General features: G+C 57.1%; 2 protein-coding genes across 9 annotated transcripts; one reads left to right on the forward strand and one right to left on the reverse strand.

Annotated features, from left to right (window-relative positions):
- Positions 1-208: 208 nt before the first annotated feature.
- On the forward strand, positions 209-3,952 carry LOC122383385 (ice-structuring glycoprotein-like; the record flags this gene model as incomplete). The annotated part of the gene is made up of 4 exons (XM_043369736.1): positions 209-1,216; positions 1,448-2,944; positions 3,104-3,385; positions 3,608-3,952. Coding segments are annotated over exons 1-4 (3,132 nt in total), but the record flags the coding sequence as incomplete, so codon positions are not given.
- Positions 3,953-4,297: 345 nt separating this feature from the next.
- On the reverse strand, positions 4,298-22,646 carry LOC122383374 (basic proline-rich protein-like). Of its 8 annotated transcripts, none has more exons than XM_043369710.1 (14): positions 22,390-22,646; positions 19,268-19,420; positions 18,661-18,785; positions 17,004-17,128; positions 16,239-16,398; positions 15,643-15,793; positions 14,087-14,161; positions 13,380-13,436; positions 12,768-12,881; positions 12,249-12,317; positions 9,322-9,468; positions 7,575-7,692; positions 6,810-6,908; positions 4,298-5,759 (listed from the first exon to the last, which is right to left on the reverse strand). In XM_043369710.1, the coding sequence occupies exons 1-14, from the start codon at positions 22,531-22,533 to the stop codon at positions 5,644-5,646; spliced, it is 1,653 nt and encodes a 550-aa protein (XP_043225645.1). In that variant the 5' UTR covers positions 22,534-22,646; the 3' UTR covers positions 4,298-5,643. The 8 variants fall into 8 exon arrangements, with proteins under 8 accessions (XP_043225645.1, XP_043225644.1, XP_043225649.1 ...); XM_043369709.1 differs by having other exon boundaries at positions 18,598-18,785; positions 22,390-22,612; XM_043369714.1 differs by lacking the exon at positions 12,249-12,317 and having other exon boundaries at positions 22,390-22,641.
- Between the last annotated feature and the right edge of the window lie 788 nt (positions 22,647-23,434).

The raw sequence follows: 23,434 nt of genomic DNA on the forward strand, positions 1-23,434 counted from the left end.
TGTGTCCGGGCGCCGGCTGCTGCCGCTGCTGCCGCTGCTGCCGCCGCTGCTGCTGCTCGGCGGACCCGCCGGCGGTCTGGTCAGCTGGGCGCGGCTGGGGCGGGCGCCGCTCTCCGGCCTGGAGCGGCTCGGCGGCGCGGCGCCGCTGCCCAGCCGGGTCGTTTGCGCGGCGCTCTGCCTCCGGCGGCCGGACTGCGCGGCGCTCAGGATGCGGCCGCCGCCGCCGGCCGGCCCCGGCTGCCAGCTCTACCGGGAGGTCACGCTGGCGGTCGCTGACCTGCCGCCGAACGGGATGGTTATTCAGCACGAGATCCGACAGCTCACGGAGACGGTCACCACAGAGATAGCAGCTGCCGAGGCAGAGCCAACACCCACCGCCACACCAGCAGCAACGGATCTGGCAGCCAGTGTTACAAACACAGCAACGGAACTGGCAGCCAGTGCTACAAACACAGGAACGGAACTGGCAGCCAGTGCTACAAACACAGTAACGGATCTGGCAGCCAGTGCTACAAACACAGTAACGGAACTGGCGGACAGCGTCACAAACACAGCAGCCGATCTGGCGGACAGCGTCACAAACACAGCAGCAGACTCCTCCGGATCGGTGAGGCCCGCCAGCAACCCGACGAGTACGGCGGACACAGCAGGCTCCACAGCCACCCCGAGTACGGCGGACACAGCAGGCTCCACAGCCACCCCGAGTATGGCGAGTACGGCGGACACAGCAGGCTCCACAGCCACCCCGAGTACGGCGGATACAGCAGCGTCCACAGCCACCCCGAGTACGGCGGACACAGCAGGCTCCACAGCCACCCCGAGTACGGCGAGTACGGCGAACACAGCAGGCTCCACAGCCACCCCGAGTACGGCGGACACAGCAGGCTCCACAGCCACCCCGAGTATGGCGAGTACGGCGGACACAGCAGGCTCCACAGCCACCCCGAGTACGGCGGATACAGCAGCGTCCACAGCCACCCCGAGTACGGCGGACACAGCAGGCTCCACAGCCACCCCGAGTACGGCGAGTACGGCGAACACAGCAGGCTCCACAGCCACCCCGAGTACGGCGAGTACGGCGGACACAACAGGCTCCACAGCCACTCCGAGTACGGCGGACACAGCAGGCTCCACAGCCACCCCGAGTACGGCGGACACAGCAGGCTCCACAGCCACCCCGAGTACGGCGGACACAGCAGGCTCCACAGCCACCCCGAGTACGGCGGACACAGCAGGCTCCACAGCCACCCCGAGTACGGCGAGTACGGCGGACACAGCAGGCTCCACAGCCACCCCGAGTACGGCGAGTACGGCGGACACAGCAGGCTCCACAGCCACCCCGAGTGCGGCGGATACAGCAGCGTCCACAGCCACCCCGAGTACGGCGGACACAGCAGGCTCCACAGCCACCTCGAGTACGGCGAGTACGGCGGACACAGCAGGCTCCACAGCCACCCCGAGTACGGCGGACACAGCAGGCTCCACAGCCACCCCGAGTACGGCGGACACAGCAGACTCCACAGCCACCCCGAGTACGGCGGACACAGCAGTCTCCACAGCCACCCCGAGAACGGCGAGTACGGCGGACACAGCAGGCTCCACAGCCACCCCGAGTACGGCGGACACAGCAGGCTCCACAGCCACCCCGAGTACGGCGGACACAGCAGGCTCCACAGCCACCCCGAGTACGGCGGACACAGCAGGCTCCACAGCCACCCCGAGTACGGCGAGTACGGCGGACACAGCAGGCTCCACAGCCACCCCGAGTACGGCGAGTACGGCGAACACAGCAGGCTCCACAGCCACCCCGAGTACAGCGAGTACGGCGGACACAGCAGGCTCCACAGCCACCCCGAGTACGGCGGATACAGCAGCGTCTACAGCCACCCCGAGTACGGCGGACACAGCAGGCTCCACAGCCACCCCGAGTACGGCGGACACAGCAGACTCCACAGCCACCCCGAGTACGGCGGACACAGCAGGCTCCACAGCCACCCCGAGTACGGCGAACACAGCAGGCTCCACAGCCACCCCGAGTACGGCGAGTACGGCGGACACAGCAGGCTCCACAGCCACCCCGAGTACGGCGGACACAGCAGGCTCCACAGCCACCCCGAGTACGGCGAGTACGGCGGACACAGCAGGCTCCACAGCCACCCCGAGTACGGCGGACACAGCAGGCTCCACAGCCACCCCGAGTACGGCGGACACAGCAGCCTCCACAGCCACCCCGAGTACGGCGAACACAGCAGGCTCCACAGCCACCCCGAGTATGGCGAGTACGGCGGACACAGCAGGCTCCACAGCCACCCCGAGTACGGCGGACACAGCAGGCTCCACAGCCACCCCGAGTACGGCGGACACAGCAGGCTCCACAGCCACCCCGAGTACGGCGAGTACGGCGGACACAGCAGCGTCCACAGCCACCCCGAGTACGGCGAGTACGGCGGACACAGCAGGCTCCACAGCCACCCCGAGTACGGCGGACACAGCAGGCTCCACAGCCACCCCGAGTAAGGCGAGTACGGCGGACACAGCAGGCTCCACAGCCACCCCGAGTACGGCGGACACAGCAGGCTCCACAGCCACCCCGAGTATGGCGAGTACGGCGGACACAGCAGACTCCACAGCCACCCCGAGTACGGCGGACACAGCAGGCTCCACAGCCACCCCGAGTACGGCGAGTACGGCGGACACAGCAGGCTCCACAGCCACCCCGAGTACGGCGGACACAGCAGACTCCACAGCCACCCCGAGTACGGCGAACACAGCAGGCTCCACAGCCACCCCGAGTACGGCGGACACAGCAGGCTCCACAGCCACCCCGAGTACGGCGAGTACGGCGGACACAGCAGGCTCCACAGCCACCCCGAGTACGGCGGATACAGCAGCGTCCACAGCCACCCCGAGTACGGCGGACACAGCAGGCTCCACAGCCACCCCGAGTACGGCAAGTACGGCGGACACAGCAGGCTCCACAGCCACCCCGAGTACGGCGAGTACGGCGGACACAGCAGGCTCCACAGCCACCCCGAGTACGGCGGACACAGCAGGCTCCACAGCCACCCCGAGTAAGGCGAGTACGGCGGACACAGCAGGCTCCACAGCCACCCCGAGTACGGCGGACACAGCAGGCTCCACAGCCACCCCGAGTACGGCGAGTACGGCGGACACAGCAGACTCCACAGCCACCCCGAGTACGGCGGACACAGCAGGCTCCACAGCCACCCCGAGTACGGCGAGTACGGGGGACACAGCAGGCTCCACAGCCACCCCGAGTACGGCGGACACAGCAGACTCCACAGCCACCCCGAGTACGGCGAACACAGCAGGCTCCACAGCCACCCCGAGTACGGCGGACACAGCAGGCTCCACAGCCACCCCGAGTACGGCGAGTACGGCGGACACAGCAGGCTCCACAGCCACCCCGAGTACGGCGGATACAGCAGCGTCCACAGCCACCCCGAGTACGGCGGACACAGCAAGCTCCACAGCCACCCCGAGTACGGCGAGTACGGCGGACACAGCAGGCTCCACAGCCACCCCGAGTACGGCGAGTACGGCGGACACAGCAGGCTCCACAGCCACCCCGAGTACGGCGGATACAGCAGCGTCCACAGCCACCCCGAGTACGGCGGACACAGCAGGCTCCACAGCCACCCCGAGTACGGCGAGTACGGCGGACACAGCAGACTCCACAGCCACCCCGAGTACGGCGGACACAGCAGGCTCCACAGCCACCCCGAGTACGGCGAGTACGGCGGACACAGCAGACTCCACAGCCACCCCGAGTACGGCGAGTACGGCGGACACAGCAGGCTCCACAGCCACCCCGAGTACGGCGGACACAGCAGGCTCCACAGCCACCCCGAGTAAGGCGAGTACGGCGGACACAGCAGACTCCACAGCCACCCCGAGTACGGCGGACACAGCAGGCTCCACAGCCACCCCGAGTACGGCGGACACAGCAGGCTCCACAGCCACCCCGAGTACGGCGAGTACGGCGGACACAGCAGACTCCACAGCCACCCCGAGTACGGCGGACACAGCAGGCTCCACAGCCACCCCGAGTACGGCGAGTACGGCGGACACAGCAGGCTCCACAGCGCCTCAGACTTCACCCACCCAACACATCAGTTTTCACTGACGCCGGCCCCTGCCAAAGGGATCCCCTGACCGCCTGGCCCCTCACGGGCCTCTCTAGAGGCGTCAGACCGCCCCTCTCCAACCAAAGACCGTGGCGGATCCGTCGAATCGATGCACTGCAAGCTTTTTCAGCGGTCTTTCAAACATCATGTGCGCATATGTCGCTGAATTTGTATTAGATTCAGGTAAAAATATGACACGCACACCCGAGCAACAAATGCAACAAGATGGCGGGCCGCTATGGCGGCGGAGGCCGGCAGTATTGCACCGCGATGAAGCGCGCCGTGCGCAATGGATGAACACTGTGGGCGCGCGCGCCGGGGCGCCGCCGCGCCGGCCGACCGGGCGCCACTTTGTACAACTCGCCGGCCGCTGGAGCGGCGCGCACCGCACCCTGGCGAGATCCGGCCGGCGCCGCGCGCGCCACGCACAAATAAGCACAACTAACGACAGTGAAGTCTTGTAAAACCGGCCGGACGCGCCGCGCGCCCGCACCCGTACGGGCAGCGCGGCCAGCGAACAGCGCCGCTGCCAGAGGCCGCGCCGTCCTTCAGTAAAGCACCACGTTTAAAAGCACCCGCAAAGCTCTTCTCGCCTCCAATGCCCCGTTCCGACCATGTCTGCGCTCTGTCCGGCAGAGCCGGGCCCGCCAAGCCGTATACACACAGCCATCATAACAGTGCAGAATCGCCGCCCGGTGGCCCGACTTCCATACAGCGCCATGCCAGATAAATTTCGGAAATGAGCCGGCTTTTGGTGAGCGGGACAGCGGCGGCCGCACACGGCACCGCCGAGCCGCGACAGATTGTTCCATCCGCAGGAGGCCGCCAGCAGCAAACTGGAAAATCGACACAACGACAAACCCACTCCAATCAAAGGTACATCCTACCAAGGACCGGGACAACGCAGAGGCCTAATGGCACCGAGGAAAGCATGCTTCGGCTCCGAACGATCAGACTCTGTCGAATCTTACAGCACAGCTGTAATAACACACTAACAATACGAACACCATCTGTGAAAAGACGAAATTTGAGTTGTCCAGAGCGACGCATCTAAAACCATCTAAATTAATAGCGATACTTGTAACACATTTAGGGGAAATGACATTTTACGTACACATTCCCGATGGCATGAACCACGTTCCTGCTCGATACCTATGCTAAGAATTCGAATGAAAGCTATCCGACAACTACTCAGCGGGGAAACTTCATGTATATAAATACGTGATGGGAACACCATCTACGCCAGCACGCGAAATGACACCAACCTTTGGAACCATCTAGCGAAAACCATCGAGGTGCGGTGAGGCCGGACGCCGGACTGTGCGAGCTGAAACGTGCAGCCGCCGCCCGGTGCTAGTGACAACCCAGACACGCGTCACGCACACACGCACACACGCCGCGAAATGACCGCGCCTAGGCTACACGCCGCGCGCGCCCGATATGTCGAATAATGTCGGCGCCGCCGGAGAGGCGCCCGCGCCGGCCGCCGGCGCCGCTACGGGCCGCCCAGCGACTCCATCCGGAAGTAGTCGTCAGAGCTGGCGTCAATAACGTGCCCGTCCGGGTTGGTGAGCATCTGCAGGCCCTCCAGGTCCAGCTCGCCGAGATCCTCTGCCGAGCAGATATCGCCAACGGTCAGTGGACAGACGGAGGACGGTCAGAGGACGGACACAGAGGACAGATAGAGACGGTCAGAGGACGGACAGACTGTCCGAGGACGGACACGGACAGCCAAAGGACGGACAGAGGACAGATACAAACGGACAGAGGTAGAACACAGACGGTAAGAGAGCGGATAGAGACGGTCAGAGGACGGATAGAGACGGTCAGAGGACGGATAGAGACGGTCAGATGACGGAAACAGACGGTCAGAGGACGGATAGAGACGGTCAGAGGACGGATAGAGACGGTCAGCGGACGGTCAGAGGACGGACACAGAGGACAGATACAAACGGACAGAGGTAAAACACAGACGGTAAGAGAGCGGATAGAGACGGTCAGAGGACGGAAACAGACGGTCAGAGGACGGATAGAGACGGTCAGAGGACGGATAGAGACGGTCAGAGGACGGACAGACGGTCAGAGGACGGACACAGACGGTAAGAGAGCGGACAGAGACGGCTAGAGGACGGACAGACGGTCAGAGGACGGACACAGACGGTAAGAGAGCGGACAGAGACGGCTAGAGGACGGACAGACGGTAAGAGAGCGGATAGAGACGGTCAGAGGACGGAAACAGACGGTCAGAGGACGGATAGAGACGGTCAGAGGACGGAAACAGACGGTCAGAGGACGGATAGAGACGGTCAGAGGACGGATAGAGACGGTCAGAGGACGGACAGACGGTCAGAGGACGGACACAGACGGTAAGAGAGCGGACAGAGACGGCTAGAGGACGGACAGACGGTCAGAGGACGGACACAGACGGTAAGAGAGCGGACAGAGACGGCTAGAGGACGGACAGACGGTAAGAGAGCGGATAGAGACGGTCAGAGGACGGAAACAGACGGTCAGAGGACGGACACGGACTGCCAGACGCTGGAGCAGCCCAAAGTCACCGTTCCCTCTGAGCCCCGCCACCTACACCCACCCAGCCGCCGGCACGGACCGGGTAGTCCGTCCCTGACACAGCCCGCCGCCGGGCGCCACCGGTCGCCTCACCTGCGTCGAAGTTGTCGCCGGAGCCCTGCAGGATGTCGTTGGCGTCGCGCATGTCGCGCAGCAGTTCCTGCTGCTGCAGCGCGCTGGCCGACGAAAAGTCTGCCCAAAGGAGCGCAGAGAGCGTCAGAGCGAGAACCAACGCTGATCGGCGCGAACATAATTTACACAGCACCTTGAGCACGGCTCCGAGGAACGGACCTCTTCTTACCTTCTAATATGCCAGAGATAGACACATCTGGCGATGACCGAGCCAGCGCAACAGTGAGTCATGCACGTGCAAAGTGAGACCTCTGACTGATTTTTGCTATTCGTCCATTGCCCCCCCCCCCCGTGACCTAGTGGATAAGGCGTCCCTCTCCTAACTCGGTGGCAGCGAGTTCGCGGCCGAGGTGCTCCACGTCGTTCGACCTGCGTTTACTATATTGAGCCAGCTGGCAACTGGCGAGAGAGGACCACGCTAGACTCGGGAGGACTGTGTCGCCACCTACCTGCGGCACGTAAGACTTTCGACCCAAATTATCACCGGTGAACCGGGCGTGCCGTGGTGTCATTCGCAACAAGCACTGCTTAGCGGGGCATCCGGGCCCATAGCGATCCATTCATCCATTCGGACAAAATTTATAAGAAAAAAATCTAGCTGGTTCCTAGCAGCGTCCCTATTTTAGCGCCATTTTCTTTTTACCGACCGATGTCGATACAAAGAAATGTGAGCTCCTGTGATTGTTGTACGTTTCGACTGTGTGGTTTGTGTACGTTTCGACTCACCGGACAGTGTGATCTCCGGTATGCTGCTGGTGGGGGTGAGCGGAGTGCTCTGCTGTGACATGTCTCCCGAGGCCAGCATCGGCTGCCCGGACGGCACCGTCACCGTCGGACTGATGCCCTGCGGACGCAGAGGTCAGGACGGGGGTCAGCAGTGTCAGGGAGAAACCAGACGGTGCTCAAATCACTGCGGACGCAGAGGTCAGGGCAGAGGTCAGGGCAGAGGTCAGGGCAGAGGTCAGGGCAGAGGTCAACAGTATTGGGAAAGAAAACACATTATCGTCAAACCGGTGCTAAGACTTACAAAAAAGTCCCTTACCAAAGCCACTGTCTCACGCTGGCGAGGATCGGAAAAGTCTATTACTGGTGCACACTGGAACTCCTGGAGACGCCTGAACTCACGTATATGGGCATGGTTAACCTTCCAGGCGGTGGGGGGGGGGGATATTTTTTGCCCCCCCTTACTTTTTTCGATATATCTCCCGAACCGATGCGCCGATCGTCACAAACTTTCAGTACCCTCCCGTGAATAGCAATTGCACATTGTAACCAAAATGTTTCCAAAGGCTATGATAGGTCGGCCGCTAATGACGTCGAAGTGACATCATTTCTGCCATTTCGACCCAAAAAAAGTTTCGCGGGAAGAGCTGTCAGGCCTACAGCTTCGGAGATACAGAAAAATGTTTCAGACCTAAAAGGTGCAGAATTAACAGGGCTACGAAACTGCTCTCTCGGATTTTTTTTTAATTTTTGGATTTTGACCCCAAAAATAAAAAAAAATAGATTTTTTGAATATAACAGCCGAACAAATCCAAAAAGTTTTTTGAATTTCGAAAAAAAAAACGGAATATATGTGATAGTCCTTGCCGCCTTCTATCCACATACCAAATTTGAGATCGATACCTCTTTATATTTGGCCAAGTTATAGCGAAAAAAAGGTTCAAAATTGATGACGTCAAATTTTCAAACTCAAATATTAGCAATTCTAGACCTCGTAGCGCAAAACAAAGACCACCATTAGACTCCCCGTGACGAGCTGCATCGAATCAATACCATTTTATGCAAAAATATCAACTTTAAAATTTGACCTTTTTTGACCTGACCTTGACCTGACCTCCACCAGAAAGTGACCTAAACCGTACCTGATGGTCTTATAACCAACACTATTGAGTTGGAAATGAAAAACTGGCCATAAAACTTGCATCGCACAACCTTAGTAAAGTTGGGTTCATGTGCTGACCCTTGGTGACCTGACCTGGTATTGTCAGTGACCTCTAATAGCAACATATGTTCTAGGCAACTGACGCCCTATCGCTTTCGACAAAATGCGTTTTCCTCGGTATTACAGCGCATTCCCTATAAGACCCGTGAACGGTGAAACATTTTATCTTTGACCTGACCTGTGACGTCATCGGTGACCCCGAGGTCAATGAAATTTGGTTTCCCTCAAACAAATTTGACAGGGCTATCGAACGCCGTTTGAATTTTACGGATCCGTCCAGTAGTTTCGGAGATACGGGGGAAGGGCAAAAAATGCCCCCCCCCCTCCCACCGCGCGGAATGTGGCCGGGAGGCCCACCGCCTGCCGGGTTAAAACTGATGGCGTGCGATACTCAGCCGCCACGGACAGTGAGTCGCGGTCCCAAACAGCTACGGTACGGAACTAATCAGGACATCGCACTGTTCCGGCGGGCAGCGACTGCGCGCGGAGTCGGTAACCGGTGCGTCTGCACGCCGCCGGTCTCCTCACCATGTTGAACTGCTCGAACTGGCGCTGCATTTGGTGCGCCTGCGGGGCCGTGTAGAAGCTGTTGGTGCTGGCCGGGGACTGGGCCGCCGGGGAGGACGGCGACGACGGAAAGCCGCCGTCCAGCGGACTGGGCGGGCTGTATCCCGGCTGAAACGGAGCGAGACGCGGTCACACAGAGTCACACAGAGTCATACAGAGTCACAGAGAGTCATAGCGGGCTGTATCCCGGCTGAAACGGAGCGAGACGCGGTCACAGAGAGTCACACAGAGTCATACAGAGTCACAGAGAGTCATAGCGGGCTGTACCCCGGCTGAAACGGAGCGAGACGCGGTCACAGAGAGTCAAACTGAGTCACAGAGAGTCATAGCGGGCTGTACCCCGGCTGAAACGCAGCGAGACAAGGCCACACAGAGTCACAGAGAGTCACAGAGAGTCGCAGCGGGCTGTACCCCGGCTGAAACGGAGCGAGACGCGGTCACACAGAGTCAAACTGAGCCACACAGAGTCACAGAGAGTCACAGAGAGTCACAGCGGACTGGGCGGGCTGTACCCCGGCTGAAACGCAGCGAGACGTGGTCACAGAGAGCCAAACTGAGCCACACAGAGTCACAGAGAGTCACAGCGGACTGGGCGGGCTGTACCCCGGCTGAAACGGAGCGAGACGCGGTCACAGAGAGTCAAACTGAGTCACACAGAGTCACAGAGAGTCACAGAGAGACACAGAGAGTCACAGCGGACTGTACCCCGGCTGAAACGGAGCGAGACGCGGTCATAGAGTCACAGAGTCACACAGAGTCACAGTCATACAGCATAAGCAGCAGACAACCATGGATCAGAGAATATGGGTCTGGGATCTAATCCCACGGATCCTGATCTCAGATCCGATGGGATCATAAATCCAGTCCTTTACTTTACCGAGGGATTCATCGGGATCATAAATCCGAGTCTATACTTGAGATCCACTGAATCATGGATCCATCACTCGGATCCATGCACGTGTCTCGTCATAGGGGTTACGTGGGCCACATGGATCGCAGAGTCAGCATGGGTTACAGAGTCGGGGGGGGGGGGGGGGGGCATGTGCTGACAACACCGCATAGGGGAGGGTGCAGGCCACAGTGGCATGCAATAACGCTCCCATATGGCAGCAGAACTAATACCCGACTGAAGATAATGTCAAGTACAAGTACTTGCGTACGTTCCCATCACTATATCGTTGGCACATCCGGTTTGGTTTAGCTGAAATATAACGGTCTGCCGTCCACAGCGGCGACAGCTATGACGTCAGCAGCACGCTCCGCCGAATTACAAAAACGTGCTGTATGATATGCTGTAACAGCATATCATCCCCCGGTGAAAATAATGTGCGACCGACTCATCTTTACAAGCCACGAGTGATGAGCTCATCACCAAAGCGTCGTACGCCGCCGCCGCGAAGACAGCAGCCTCGAGTGGCAGCTCGATACCGGTTAATCCGGGCCTGGACAACACTGGTTATCTTTAGGAATGCCGTGCATGTCGGCATATGCTCTATCCGGAATATTTATCCGGTTTAAATCTGACGTCTGATCCCACTGGAAGCTCCATCTTTCATGTCTGGTCGTGCGCTGCCGTACTGCAGTCTGTCCAACGCCCCCCCCCCCCCCCAGCACGCCCCTCGGACAGTCTCCTACCCGAACCGTACAGCGTCCCAGAGATCTGCCGACAAGCTTAGCCCTCAACTGTCAACGCGTACCAAGGCCCGTTACCGTGCTCACACCCGCACCCCTGTCAGATTAACCAGTCAAGGGTTAGGTACTGGTAGGTCAGAGCCAGTCCAATGCTCCACGGTCTCAGGGTACACGACAGTCTCCAGTCTGCCGAACCGGTCAGAAGAAACCGGAACCTCAACAGCTGAGTACAGATACACAACACACATGTGCCTCAGATATACGAACAAACACTTATGGCCGAGCTACCCAGGACCAATGCTACAGCTGCACTTATGTACGCGACACAGCCAGGCATTGGCGCAACGTAATCATAACGGCAAATAAATAAGACATCAATCAGAGAAGCCTTCGCGGGCCGCTTTGTACTATACCTGGAAGAATGGGCGGCCCGAGGGCTCGCACTCTTCAGTGAAGGCTCGTATATACTGTCTAGGTACCGTACCTGGCAGTATAGTCACTGCCAGAGTGCAGTGCCTGGCGGTGGCAGTCACCGTGAGGCACATACTTCACCAGGCTGCCGCGGTCCTCTTCATCACACCCAGCACACAGTCTGTATCATCACAGAGGATAGCGGATCCTGTGCAGAATCGCGGATTACAGCGTTGTCCAGTACATCCAGCAGGAAATCATACCTAGCAGAAGGGCTTCTGAGAGATTCTACACTGTACTTGGCAGAAGGGCTACTGGGACTCCCTACCTGGACGGCTGCCGAGACTCCCTACTAGAGGTGGCAAAACATGAAAATTTTGGGAACCAGACTCGAACCAGACCCGGCTGGACATTTCTGAAACCAGTCGGACCCGGTCTTAGTTGGAATCGGAACCAGTTGGGCCCGTTCCCCAAAAGTCAATTAATGCAAACTACTTGTAGGTATCATTAGTTGCATCATGTAAAACAGCCTATTTCCAACTGGGAATACTCATGAGCTACTGTGTGCAAAGAAACATTCACTTCATATTTTGCAATAATATGTAGTGTGCAAGATGTATAGTTTATGGCAGGACCCGGTTGGACCTGTCAGAAAATATCCAGGAACCGGTCTGGGCTGCTGAGACTCCTCACCTGGCAGAAGGGCTGCTGAGACTCCCTAGTCCCTACCTGGCAGAATGGCTGCCGAGACTCCCTACCTGGCAGAAGGGCTGCTGAGACTCCCTACCTGGCAGAAGGGCTGTTGAGACTCCCTACCTGGCAGAATGGCTGCCGAGACTCCCTACCTGGCAGAAGGGCTGCGGTGAGACGCTGCGCTGCCGTACCCGCGGCGTCCGGAAGGCCGCCATCGGGTCCTGCCGACAGGAGCGGAGGCGGGACGGGCGCGCCCGGCCGGCGGTCACCACATGCGCTCTAGCGGCGGCGACACGACTCGAAAGCAGGCGCCGGCGACCGAAGGAGACCTACGACTACAGCGCCCGTCCGCGGCGGCCGAGCGGCCGGACACGAACACACGCCGAGACCAACTGCAGCCGGCTCGTGTGTTCCGAAAGGCCGCTCGGCCGGCCCACGGCCCGAGCCGACACAATACAGCTGAACTACAGAGCTGCGGCGGCGCCTCTGCGCACAGCGAGCACGACAGGCGGCCAGCCAACAACGATACAGAGAGAGAGAGCTGACGGCGGCACGAGAAGCCGGCCAAATGAGACTGTACGGCGGCCAAGAGAGAGACGGCAGAGGGGGAGCGTACAGAGAGCCGGAGAGGCGGCGGCGTGCAGGCCGGCCGGCCGGCGGCGGACACTCACCGGGGAGAGCGGCGGCGGCTGCTGCTGCTGCGGCTGCTGGCCGTCCGCGCCGAACGGGGCCGGGAACGGCGCCTTACGGGCCATCCCGGGCGACTGGGGGCCCGCGGCCGCCGTCTGCGGAACAGCGGCGGAGCAGCGGTCAGTGGCGCCCACACTCGGCTCTCAGGGGGCGACTCGGTAGGGCGCTGGGTACTCCCTCCTACTTCGCTCTTATGTGTGAAGGCAGTAGCTCAGGCGGCCAGCCTTGGCTTAATGCACATACTGAGAGTGACATCACCACCCCTTTGTTTACGTCTTTATCGTGTAATCGCCCGCACATTTTAATACGAGTACAAACACAGCCAGCTGACGGCATCAGGCCGGCCAAAACTGCCGCTCGGACCAGCTGCGATACGGTGTGAGGCCAGCCGACTACCCAGTTACACGTACTACATGTGAGTCACACGGGCGCCACGGTGTGCTGGAGCAGCCGGTGACGTTCAGACAGCGACCTGTCGGACGGTGTGTGCGGCCCACTGGGAGGGACGAGGACACAGTCAGGGAACACACCGGGTCCGGAGCGGCCGGCAGGGCCCTGACAGGTCAGCAGTGGGTCCGGCCGCGGCCACCTACCTTGAACGAGGACAGGAAGCCGCCGGCGCCGCCCGGGTGAGGCACGGACAGGCGGTTCTGCAGCAGAGCGTACAGGGGGACGGCGCGCGCTCAGCGGGGAGCCGGGGTCCGGGGTGCCCTACACAGTACACATGCCGAGCACGACCGGGGGCGCTGTCCGATCCCACCACCTACAGGCTGTCTGATCCCACCACTGATAGCCCGCTGCACTGGGGCTGAATGATTGCTCGGAAATAGCTTTACTGTGAAAAGTATCAAAGCCTTCAAATGATTTTATTGAGCTTTGTAAACTGGTTTATATTCGAGACATACTTTGCAAATAAAGCATTGATCATTCAAGGCCCGAATCCAGCTGTGATTTTAAGAAAACGAGGATCGGACAGGCTCCCTTTCTTTGCCATTAGGGCAGAGAATAGACATGTAGCATATGCAGCAATCCATTCACGTGCTAACAACAAAACAATACGGCAAAATGCAATAGCAAGAAACTGGTGAGCAAAATGAAATACGAACACACATAACAGCCACTAAAATGAAACAATAAATAAAGAACAATCATGCCAGGAAGCCACTGACGTCTAGTCATTACAGAGATAAGACTGGCATGCGGCGGCGTTCTGAGGCGGAGATCTCTGGTACGGGTCGGCCGGCACTCGGTGGGTCTCCGTAGAACCCGCGCCGGGCGCCGCGGGGCAGCGCACACTGACCTGACTGGCGGGCCGCGGCGGAATGGTGTGACTGGCGGGGTGCTGGCCGGGCGACGACGGGTCGCCGTACACCGGCTGCCGGCCAGGGGCAGGGTCAGAGCCGAGGTCAAATGGGGTCAGCCGGAATCAGCTGCGGATAGATCGCAGTACACCGCCATAGACGCGGTGACCAAGGAAGTGTTAGAGCTGGGGCAAGGCGGGGTACAGGCGCCACTGAGTTTTAATCGTCAGCCCATACCAACAGCAGGTGTCAGCGCAATCAGCAAACTAAACTGGACCGGAGAGCGGGTGCGACGCGGGACATGCGAAATGGGGCGGTAGTCGGAACACGGCCGGCGACCAATCAATCATGAATGACGTCACTAATCTGTCGGAGGTGACGGCGGCGATCGCCCCACTCTGCTCTGTCCCCTCTCTCTCCGTGCCATCAGAGCTCCGTATCTGATGGCCCGTCGGCGGCGCGGCATTGTGCATCCATCAGCGCCAGTGAGGCCGCGCCACCGTGCCGGCCGGGCGGTCCCGCACAGCCGCGCAGCCGGCCAGAGGTGTGTGCAGCGGCCGAGCCCCGCTCGGCGCTCACAGAACAGGTGTGACTACCGACCGCGCGCCGGGACAGGCGCCCCACCCGGGGAGTGCGAGAGGCCAGGCCGGGGGCGCGCCCACCCCTGGCCACTGCCGCTCAGCTGGCCCCGTCTGAGCCAGTTCCGAGCCGCGGAGAGCAGGCACCACGCTCGGCGCCAGCCCGCGGCGGCGCAAAAACCACTGAACTTAATCCGTCAGATAGTGACGAATACCATAATCAGATTATCGTATTACGCCCACACGTCACGGCAGCAGTCTTCCAAGCGGTTACACGTACAGCATGCCCGCCGCGGCCATGAGCAGCTGTACAACTCAACTCAATTACACTGGCACGTAAAACGCCCATAGTACGTAAAATCCATGGCGTCGATAGGACGTAGAAACTCTCGAGTCACATAGACAAATTCGATACATTACTCCCCGTCTATCCATCATTACACTGGACTCTCCGCAAAACCATGGCCATGGCCCCAGCCACGACCGCCGCCGCCGCGGCCGTTACCCGCAGCAGAGTTTCGGTCGGCCGAGCGCGGATGTATTCCCCAGGAAGTGATCCAACTGGGGGGGGGGGGGCGCAGCGGGAGGGGAGGAGACAGAGATACTAGACAGCTCGGGGAACGATGACACGCAACTTACTCGATAAAAACCGGCACACAAAGGACCCAGCACGGAGAGTGTATACCACATCCACTCGACGACATGGCTGTCGTCGACATATGTAGATCTCCATTTGGTTCTAGATGAACCGAGAACAGACTGAGACCCGACTCCTTGAACACTCCCCAAACCCCCAACACCCCCTGCTATCAAGCAGCCTGCATCCCACACACACACACCACGCTAGCATCTGTGGGGATAGGGACATCCTATATCCCCGGGGGACATCTGGGCGGGAGGATGGGCGAGCGGCGCCTCCCCGGCCCAGCAGCGCCTCCCCCGCGGGCCGGGGGAGGGGAGGAGAGGGAGTCACCCACCGAGTAGGGCGGGGTGCGGCTGAGATCGTCGCCGTCCTGGGCGGAGCGAGCGGCGCGCGGCGCCGGATAGCCGCCCGGCGTCAGGTCGGGCAGGGAGCCGGCCGGCGCGAGTCCGTTGAGCGGCGGACGGCCGTCGGCCAGCAGAGCGCCCCTGCCGGAGGGAGGCCAGGTCAGACAGTCGGGGGGTACTGGACACCGGAGACAGTGGAGGGGCGGCGACCAGCTGAGCGGGGGAGGACACACGGACGGGAGGTGGTAATAACACAGACAGTCGCTATTACATGCTGGACGGACCTAGCTAATGCTGGACGGACCCGACGGACCTAGCAAACGTCAGTGCTGGCAAGTGTGTGTGTGTGTGGGGGGGGGGGGGGGCTGATAACGGTCGTCACACTCATCAGTCGACCTCATCCTAAGTAGCTGGGTACTTTAGTTTCACACCCCCTCTCTCGCCCATTTGGTTACACAGAGACACGGGTGCCACAATTAGCCCGAAATGAGCCCGTTCTCCGTGGAATTATGGCGCGCGTTCCGCGAACAGCCGTAGCCCGGCCGGCCGGTGGCGCGGGGCGGTACCACCAGTCGGCGACACTCACGGAGGGCCCGGCACGCGCTGGTCACCCGGCTGGGCGCACGAGACCGGCACGTGGCCCAGCTTAGGGTCGAACGGGTTCCAGTGGCCGGGCGGCGGCGCCGGGCTCGAGCCGCCGCTGCCGGGCACCTCGTGCAGACCGCCGCCGCCGCTGCCGCCGCCCGCTGAGGGCACAGGAACACAGGGTGGTGTCAGTGGTACCCGTCACAGATACACTCGGGCTCCAAACGGCACCCAGCGACACTCGGGCTCCACATGGCACATAGACCTCAACACGGCACATAGTAACACTTGAGCTCAACACGGCATATAGGTAGTGACACTAGACCTCAACACCGCACGACACAGCGACACTGGGGCTCAACACGGCATATATGTAGTGACACTAGACCTCAACACGGCACACACTAGTGACACTCGGACTCCACACGGCACAACAGTGACACTGGGGCTCAACACAGCACAGCATTTAATGACACTCGACACAATGGAGCTGGGTAGAGTGACTCCCATCTGTGCTGTAGAGGGGGAGGGGGCGAGTAGCACTCGTACTGCCGCCGTGCAGCGGTGCAGCACTCACCTCTGCGCTGCAGGGAGGGCGAGTAGCACTCGGACTGCCGCCGTGCAGCGGTGCAGCACTCACCTCTGCGCTGCAGGGAGGGCGAGTAGCACTCGGACTGCCGCCGTGCAGCGGTGCAGCACTCACCTCTGCGCTGCAGGGAGGGCGAGTAGCACTCGGACTGCCGCCGTGCAGCGGTGCAGCACTCACCTCTGCGCTGCAGGGAGGGCGAGTAGCACTCGGACTGCTGCAGCGTGCGGTGTAGCGCCGAGTCCGAGTGGGTGCGCCGCCAGCCAGAGTCGGACGGCGGTGTGAGGAACGTCTGTCCCGGCGGGCTGCGGACGCAGCGACAGCGGAAACGGTCACAGGACGGCTAACAGTACCCAGAGTACAGAGTGTATCGCACAGCTGCAGTACAGCCTGCCATCAGCACACACTATAACAGGGACTCGGATAATGAGCGTGTAATCTGGAAAATAAAAGAGCTGCTGGAGACGATTACCACAATAAGATGATGCACATCATCAGCAATGTAAATTAACCCAATGGCCACTATGTTAAGGATTATCAAATGACAGATGTGATATATAAGTGCATGTATGGCTGAAACCTTTAAATTCATTTAAAAAGGGATAAAAACGCAAGAAATTACCCAACGTTTCGCATTTATTGCTTAGTCATGACCAGGTCATGACTAAGCAATAAATGCGAAACGTTGGGTACTTTCCTGCGTCTTTATCCCCTTTTAAAATGAATTCAAAAGTTAAGGGCTAAGGCCATACATGCACTTATATCAACACAATTATTTCTGCGCAACTGCAGTCGTAATAAGAAAAATGTTAATTGGACTAATGTGAGCTCGCAAATACACATTGTATTATAACACATTATTCACTATTATACTGCACAATGCACATATAGGTCACGGCATGCATATATGACTCCATCACCAATATATCCGACTGATTACCAACAACTGCATGTTAGTACCTGTTTTCCACTTCTGGTTAGTAGGCGTGACAGCAGCAGAGTAAAAGAACTAGGCGCGAAGGAATATGCTTAGGAACGCTGCTTGCTAAGTACAAAATCGCTTTGTGTGGAACATGGTCCACACAAAGCGGACTACGTTATAGGAACCTCAGCAAAAACCTTATCTCATAATCCACAAAAGATTTAACAGGGAAATTCAACAAACAAGGTAGGTATGCAGGGTACTATGCAGATAAAATGTCAATGAGGGTCTTCAAATGATTTGCAAGGATCGCGGTTGGTCAATTAGACTAGCATACACAATGCAAATTGCGACCTGATGAAAGCAAATTGTACTATTATCACAGGTACAACAGATACCTAAAACACCATGACGCTGCGCCGAACCGGCGGGTCGCGGGCGCTCTTTCAGCTTCAGGGCGATACTTACGTGGCGTTGGGCGGTGTTGGCTCGCGGAAAACTCTCACCGTCTTCCCTTCCATTGCCACCCGCTCTCCCGTGACTTTCGGTTCCCAATGCTCGTGAATGTGGTGTACGTACTGCCGTGTTAACAGACCCCGGCCAGGTTCGATAGCGCCCTAGCAGATCGTGCTAGTCAGGTAATATCCCACATACGCACCCTACCGCTGTTAATTCAGACATACAGCATACCGACCAGTCAGCGCTGAGGCCACCACCCATGACATCCCGCTCCGCCGCGCGTTACATTACAGCGGTCCCGCAGCTCCGCGTGCACCGCCTCCACCCGGGCCGCTGCCGCCGCCGGCACTGACCCCGGTTAGTCTGGCGGCGCCGCGGGGCCGGGATTCTGACCTGTAGGGCGCCGGCTCCGGCCGGTAAGGAGACAGAGGCCGGCAGTGCGCCGGTGGCTCTGACCTGTACGGTGACGTCTCGCGCCGGTGGTCGCACACGGCGCGAGGGTTCCGCTGCGGGCCGAACCCTGACGTGCGCTGGTCCGGCGAGTAGGACGGCTGGCTGCCCTGCACCATACCGTGCGGGTCCTGCGGCACCGAGAGAGCGTTAGCAACGGACGGACTGCAGCGGTCAGCGAGGCATTTAACGACCGTCCGAGATGAGCAAAGCACAGTGGTCAGAGATATTTGAATCGCAATGATGAGAAAGTAGAGCTTACAGGGTCAAGGCGGTACATATAATCACAGACATCTCATCAGAATGTAAGCGTGAATGCCGATTACAAGTCGCAATTTTATTTGAAAAAAAGGAGAAACAAACAATTTGAAAAATAAGAGAAATAAACAATGTCATGAACATGAATTAGCTGAATATGACCATCGTGCGTCATAACCATCGTGCGTCACTCGAATCTCAATCTGTTCAGCCATTTCATGCTATGATCACTGTCTACCTCCAATGCATCACAATCCCTGCTGGTTCACACCATCCCGAGCAGCCCGCGCCACGACCGGCGAGTCGAGTCCCAGGGCCGCAGTGACGGCGCCGGCGGCTCGGCCCTGCCCCTGACCTGGTAGCCGGCCGGGCCGGGCGGCAGCGGGTAGCCGGCCATCTGGTTGACGTTGGGCAGCGAGCCGCCGCAGCCGCGGTAGAAGGGCTGCAGCAGGCCGGCCGGACTGGCTGCCACCGGCTGCGGTCCGCTCGAGGACATACCCGGAGAGCCCTGCCGACCGAGCGCAGATGGAAGGTCAGCCGAGCGCGGATAAAAGGTCAGCCGACGACACGGGACGAGCTAGTGTGGACGTGTACTGGTTGGGCATGGAGGGAATGTCCTGAAGCTGGTTTGGATTTAGTTTGTTTAAAACAAATGATTTTTCCAGGCTAGAATTCATGCCAGCACTTTGTGGCGCATGTGCTGTGACCTTTATCTCGCCAAATCAGGGAATTCCTGGCACCAGTAAAATCTCAAGGCAAGCATGGCATATGTCAACGCATAAGCGTAACCTCCCCTCTGACCTTGTGGTCTTTCTGGCCTGTAGCACGACCACTACCCAGTAAACATGCCGACGTAGGCCCGACGTCGGGCCGAGGCTCGGCCCGACGTCGGCCCAACGTCGGTTCAACCTCGGCCCGACATCGGCTGGACGTCGGATATGCCCGCATGTTCCGACGTCCAGCCGAAGTCCAGCCGACGTCGAGCCGACGTCGGGCCGAGGTCGTTTGCCGAGGTTGACGAGATCGTTTGTCGTTGGACCGACGGGGCCGACGTCGGCATGTTTATTGGGACAACGCGTCAAAAATATCAACCGGCGGCGGGATTCGAGCCCCCCAGTCGCCGACGTCGGCATGTTTACTGGGACAGCACGCCAAAAGCATCAGCCGGCAATGGGATTCGAACCCCGTGTCATTTGAACGCGAGGTTAGTGCGCTAACCACTACACCGCGCAGCCAGATAGCGAAATCAGTTTGTTTTGTTGGGTTATGCCCTTTCGGTCTGACAAGACCATTTCAGAGCCGGAAGGATGATAGGATGGAGAGTCGGAGACATTGGTCTTCTTGGCGAGCACCCTGGGTCCAGTTCATATAGAGTCCCTAGTCCCATTGCTGTTACGTGACACTTATTGGAAAGGGCGAAGGGCGACCCCACAATGGATTCATATAGCCACTCTTACACACCTGCACCAACGTTTCCCAAAGTGTCCCTTTGATAAGTGGCACTTTGGCAAAGTGACACTTGCCGACTGGCCTTTCTATATGAACTGGGCCCGGCCCTGGTGAGTTGCCGGGGCTGAGCCTGACCAAAGGATAGGCCAAGCAGCCCCCAAGCACTCACCGTACCCGGCTACGGGCGAGCTCGGCTTACGGGCAATCCCAAATGGGATAAAGTTTCCCGTCCAGTCCGGATCAGGGGGTTGCGGCGTGGAGGAAGATTTGAGTTTCCTGAGGATATTTTGAATACAGAAGCTCTTTATGAAACATGAAACATGTATTTTATATTATTTTAACGGTCAAAACAGCGGCCGATGTCGGTCCGACGTCGGCCCGACGTCGGCTGGACCTCAGCAATTGATCTCGGTCCGACGTCGGCCCGACGTCGGCTGGACCTCGGCTGGACGTCGGTACATGCGGGCATATCCGACATCCAGCCGACGTCGTGCCGAGGTTGGACCGACGTCGGGCCGACGTCGGCATGCCGATGCCGAGTTGCCGACGTCACACCGACGTCGGCCGACGTCGGGCCGACGTCGGCATGTTTACTGGGTAGCCGCAGGCTATCCCAGTTGGGATCAAATGGCGTGGGTCAAAATGGTACAAAAGGCCTCTACAGCCAGCCAAACGCTGTGTGGAGACCCTGAGGACACCAACACTCTTTCCACTATTGCTTCCTACATTAACAAAACCTTTCCAATGAATTGTGGTTCAAAATATCAGATAAGCCTAAAATGAAGCCAAAATCTACATGGATAAATTTTAAAAGAGCAATTTTCATATCAAACTGCTAATAAGTAACTACATACTTGAGCATGGGACATAAACTGAAAAAAACCTAGACCTATAAGTTTTCCATCCATTTTCATCACAAAATTACAATAACAACAGTACAATTGGTGTGGAGAAAAGTCCCAATGGTGGGATAAAGCTGAGAATTTGAAGGACAATCTGCCCCCGCTGCCATACAGTATGATCACAATGTGTGATATGTAGTGTGTGAATTTAAGTGCATACAATCACAAAATACTAGTGTGCAAACAATGCCAGATTGTATTAACTGTAATCGTCAGCCTTATTATCACAACTTCAGGAAGAAGGAGTAGGCAACTAGTTCAAATGACATGTCTTTGGTGAATTTTGTCTACAAATAACCATGGTTTTTAAAATATTCTTTACATTCTTAGCAAGTAGAAAGTATTAGCCTTCATTATAAGTGATCATGCAATCAAACATTACATATCTTTTCAGTCTGGGCAAACAGGTCACTGTGTGTCTTTTCATAGTCATTTGATAGGTCTCAAATGATGTCGGTGTCTTAGCAACACAACACAAAAAGGAGAGCTAAATGAAAGCCAATTGCTAGTTGCATCACTTCCTGCTCAATCCTGCTAAAAATGATAAAAGGTCAAGTCAATTAAAACATTAGGAACATTTATTATGTGTCAGGTCAAGGTGACTAATAAAATAATAGCAGCATTTCAGGCTAACACATGGTGTCTGTCCTAAGACCCTTCCATCCAATTTGTGACAAAGTAACTGATTTTGAACTTATGTCAATAAAGGTTGCAATAAGCTGTAGAGGATTAGGTTCACGATAAATTCAGAGAGAAAGTATTGTGAATTTCTTTGGATACCCTTGCCTTCAAACCATTGGCGTAATCTCTAATGATGATAATGATGAGTACAGTTACCAAGTCCATGAATACACCATTACAACAATGAACAATTTGTCATCATAGGTACTCATTACATTTTATCAGTGACTTTCCACAACTACGAATGGCATCTCCAGTGTAATAGTGGGCCTATGTAAGTCGAGGCAGGCATACAAAACTGTCTCGACTTACATCAAACCAACTTGCGAGCAAACCAAATCATAATAGGAGAAGCCTCAAATGAGAATACAAAATTAATTTGCAAGTGGAAGACAAAATCCAGAATACAAATTTCCGAAATTCGTAACGAGCAGCCGTAACTTACCTTTGGAACTGCAACGCCAACTTCTCGCATGATTTTCTCAAAAGCAGCAGTTTCTTCAGCCTGCTTTTGATTGTGCAACGCTATTTTTTCACTAAACTTTCTTGGGTTCGCCATCTCCGCAGATGGCTTACCATACACTTTCATAAAACTTATGAGGCCCCGCGATTACAGTACCTTCTGCACCACCCACGACTAGCATATTTACGTCGCATTAAAATCCATTATACTCACTAGAGGGACCTTGAGAGTGATGCGTTACAAATGCCGCAAGACAGTTTCTGTTCCAAATCAGATTTAGAATAAATTCTAGTAGAAAATAAAAAGTTTCTTTATTTTTCTTTGATGAAACTAGAAAAACGCATCAATTTTCTCGATAAACTAGGTACCCTTAGCTAATTGTACTGGGCTAGGAGAAGGAAATAATATATAATAATATAGAAGGAAAGGAATATTTAAGAATTAATTTCACTACCATGTCATAAAACTTTTATACCAACCACCAACTATCGGAATCTTTCAAACTGGCAGCTGTAGTGATTATCATGTGGTATTTTTATTTCCCGAGTAAAACCATATCTCTGGAAAAAATTGCTTTTGATCAACAGAACAGAAATATAATGAGGTAAAATAGACAAATGCCTGTAAGCTGTTTAATTGCGTGACTCTTATTCTAAACATCGGTTTAGGGAGCATCGATTTGGCGAGAAGAGTGAAATTCGCATGCTAATTGCTACGCTGCGACCAAGCATTGCGAATCGGACGCAGAAGATCAAAATGACTCTTGAAGCTCGGTGTTTAACGCTGTACAGCTAACCAATCACACGCAAGTGGCAACTTAACAAATTACGCTGACTACCAGAGAGGAAAACGATCAACAAATCACTGCGAGATCCGCCACCATTTGGTCAGTCTTGCCGCTTGGAGCACCATCATGCTGTTTCTCGCTCGATCACAAACTAGTAGTATTCAATTCAGCCGAAAGATGTCAGTGTGATTGGATTTTATTCAATGCCAGCAGGGTTAGCAATGGTTAGCAGGGGCCAGG

The sequence above is a fragment of the Amphibalanus amphitrite genome, unplaced genomic scaffold (assembly GCF_019059575.1).
Source record: "Amphibalanus amphitrite isolate SeventyFive unplaced genomic scaffold, NRLGWU_Aamphi_draft 000162F_arrow, whole genome shotgun sequence".
NCBI lineage: Eukaryota > Metazoa > Arthropoda > Thecostraca > Balanomorpha > Balanidae > Amphibalanus > Amphibalanus amphitrite.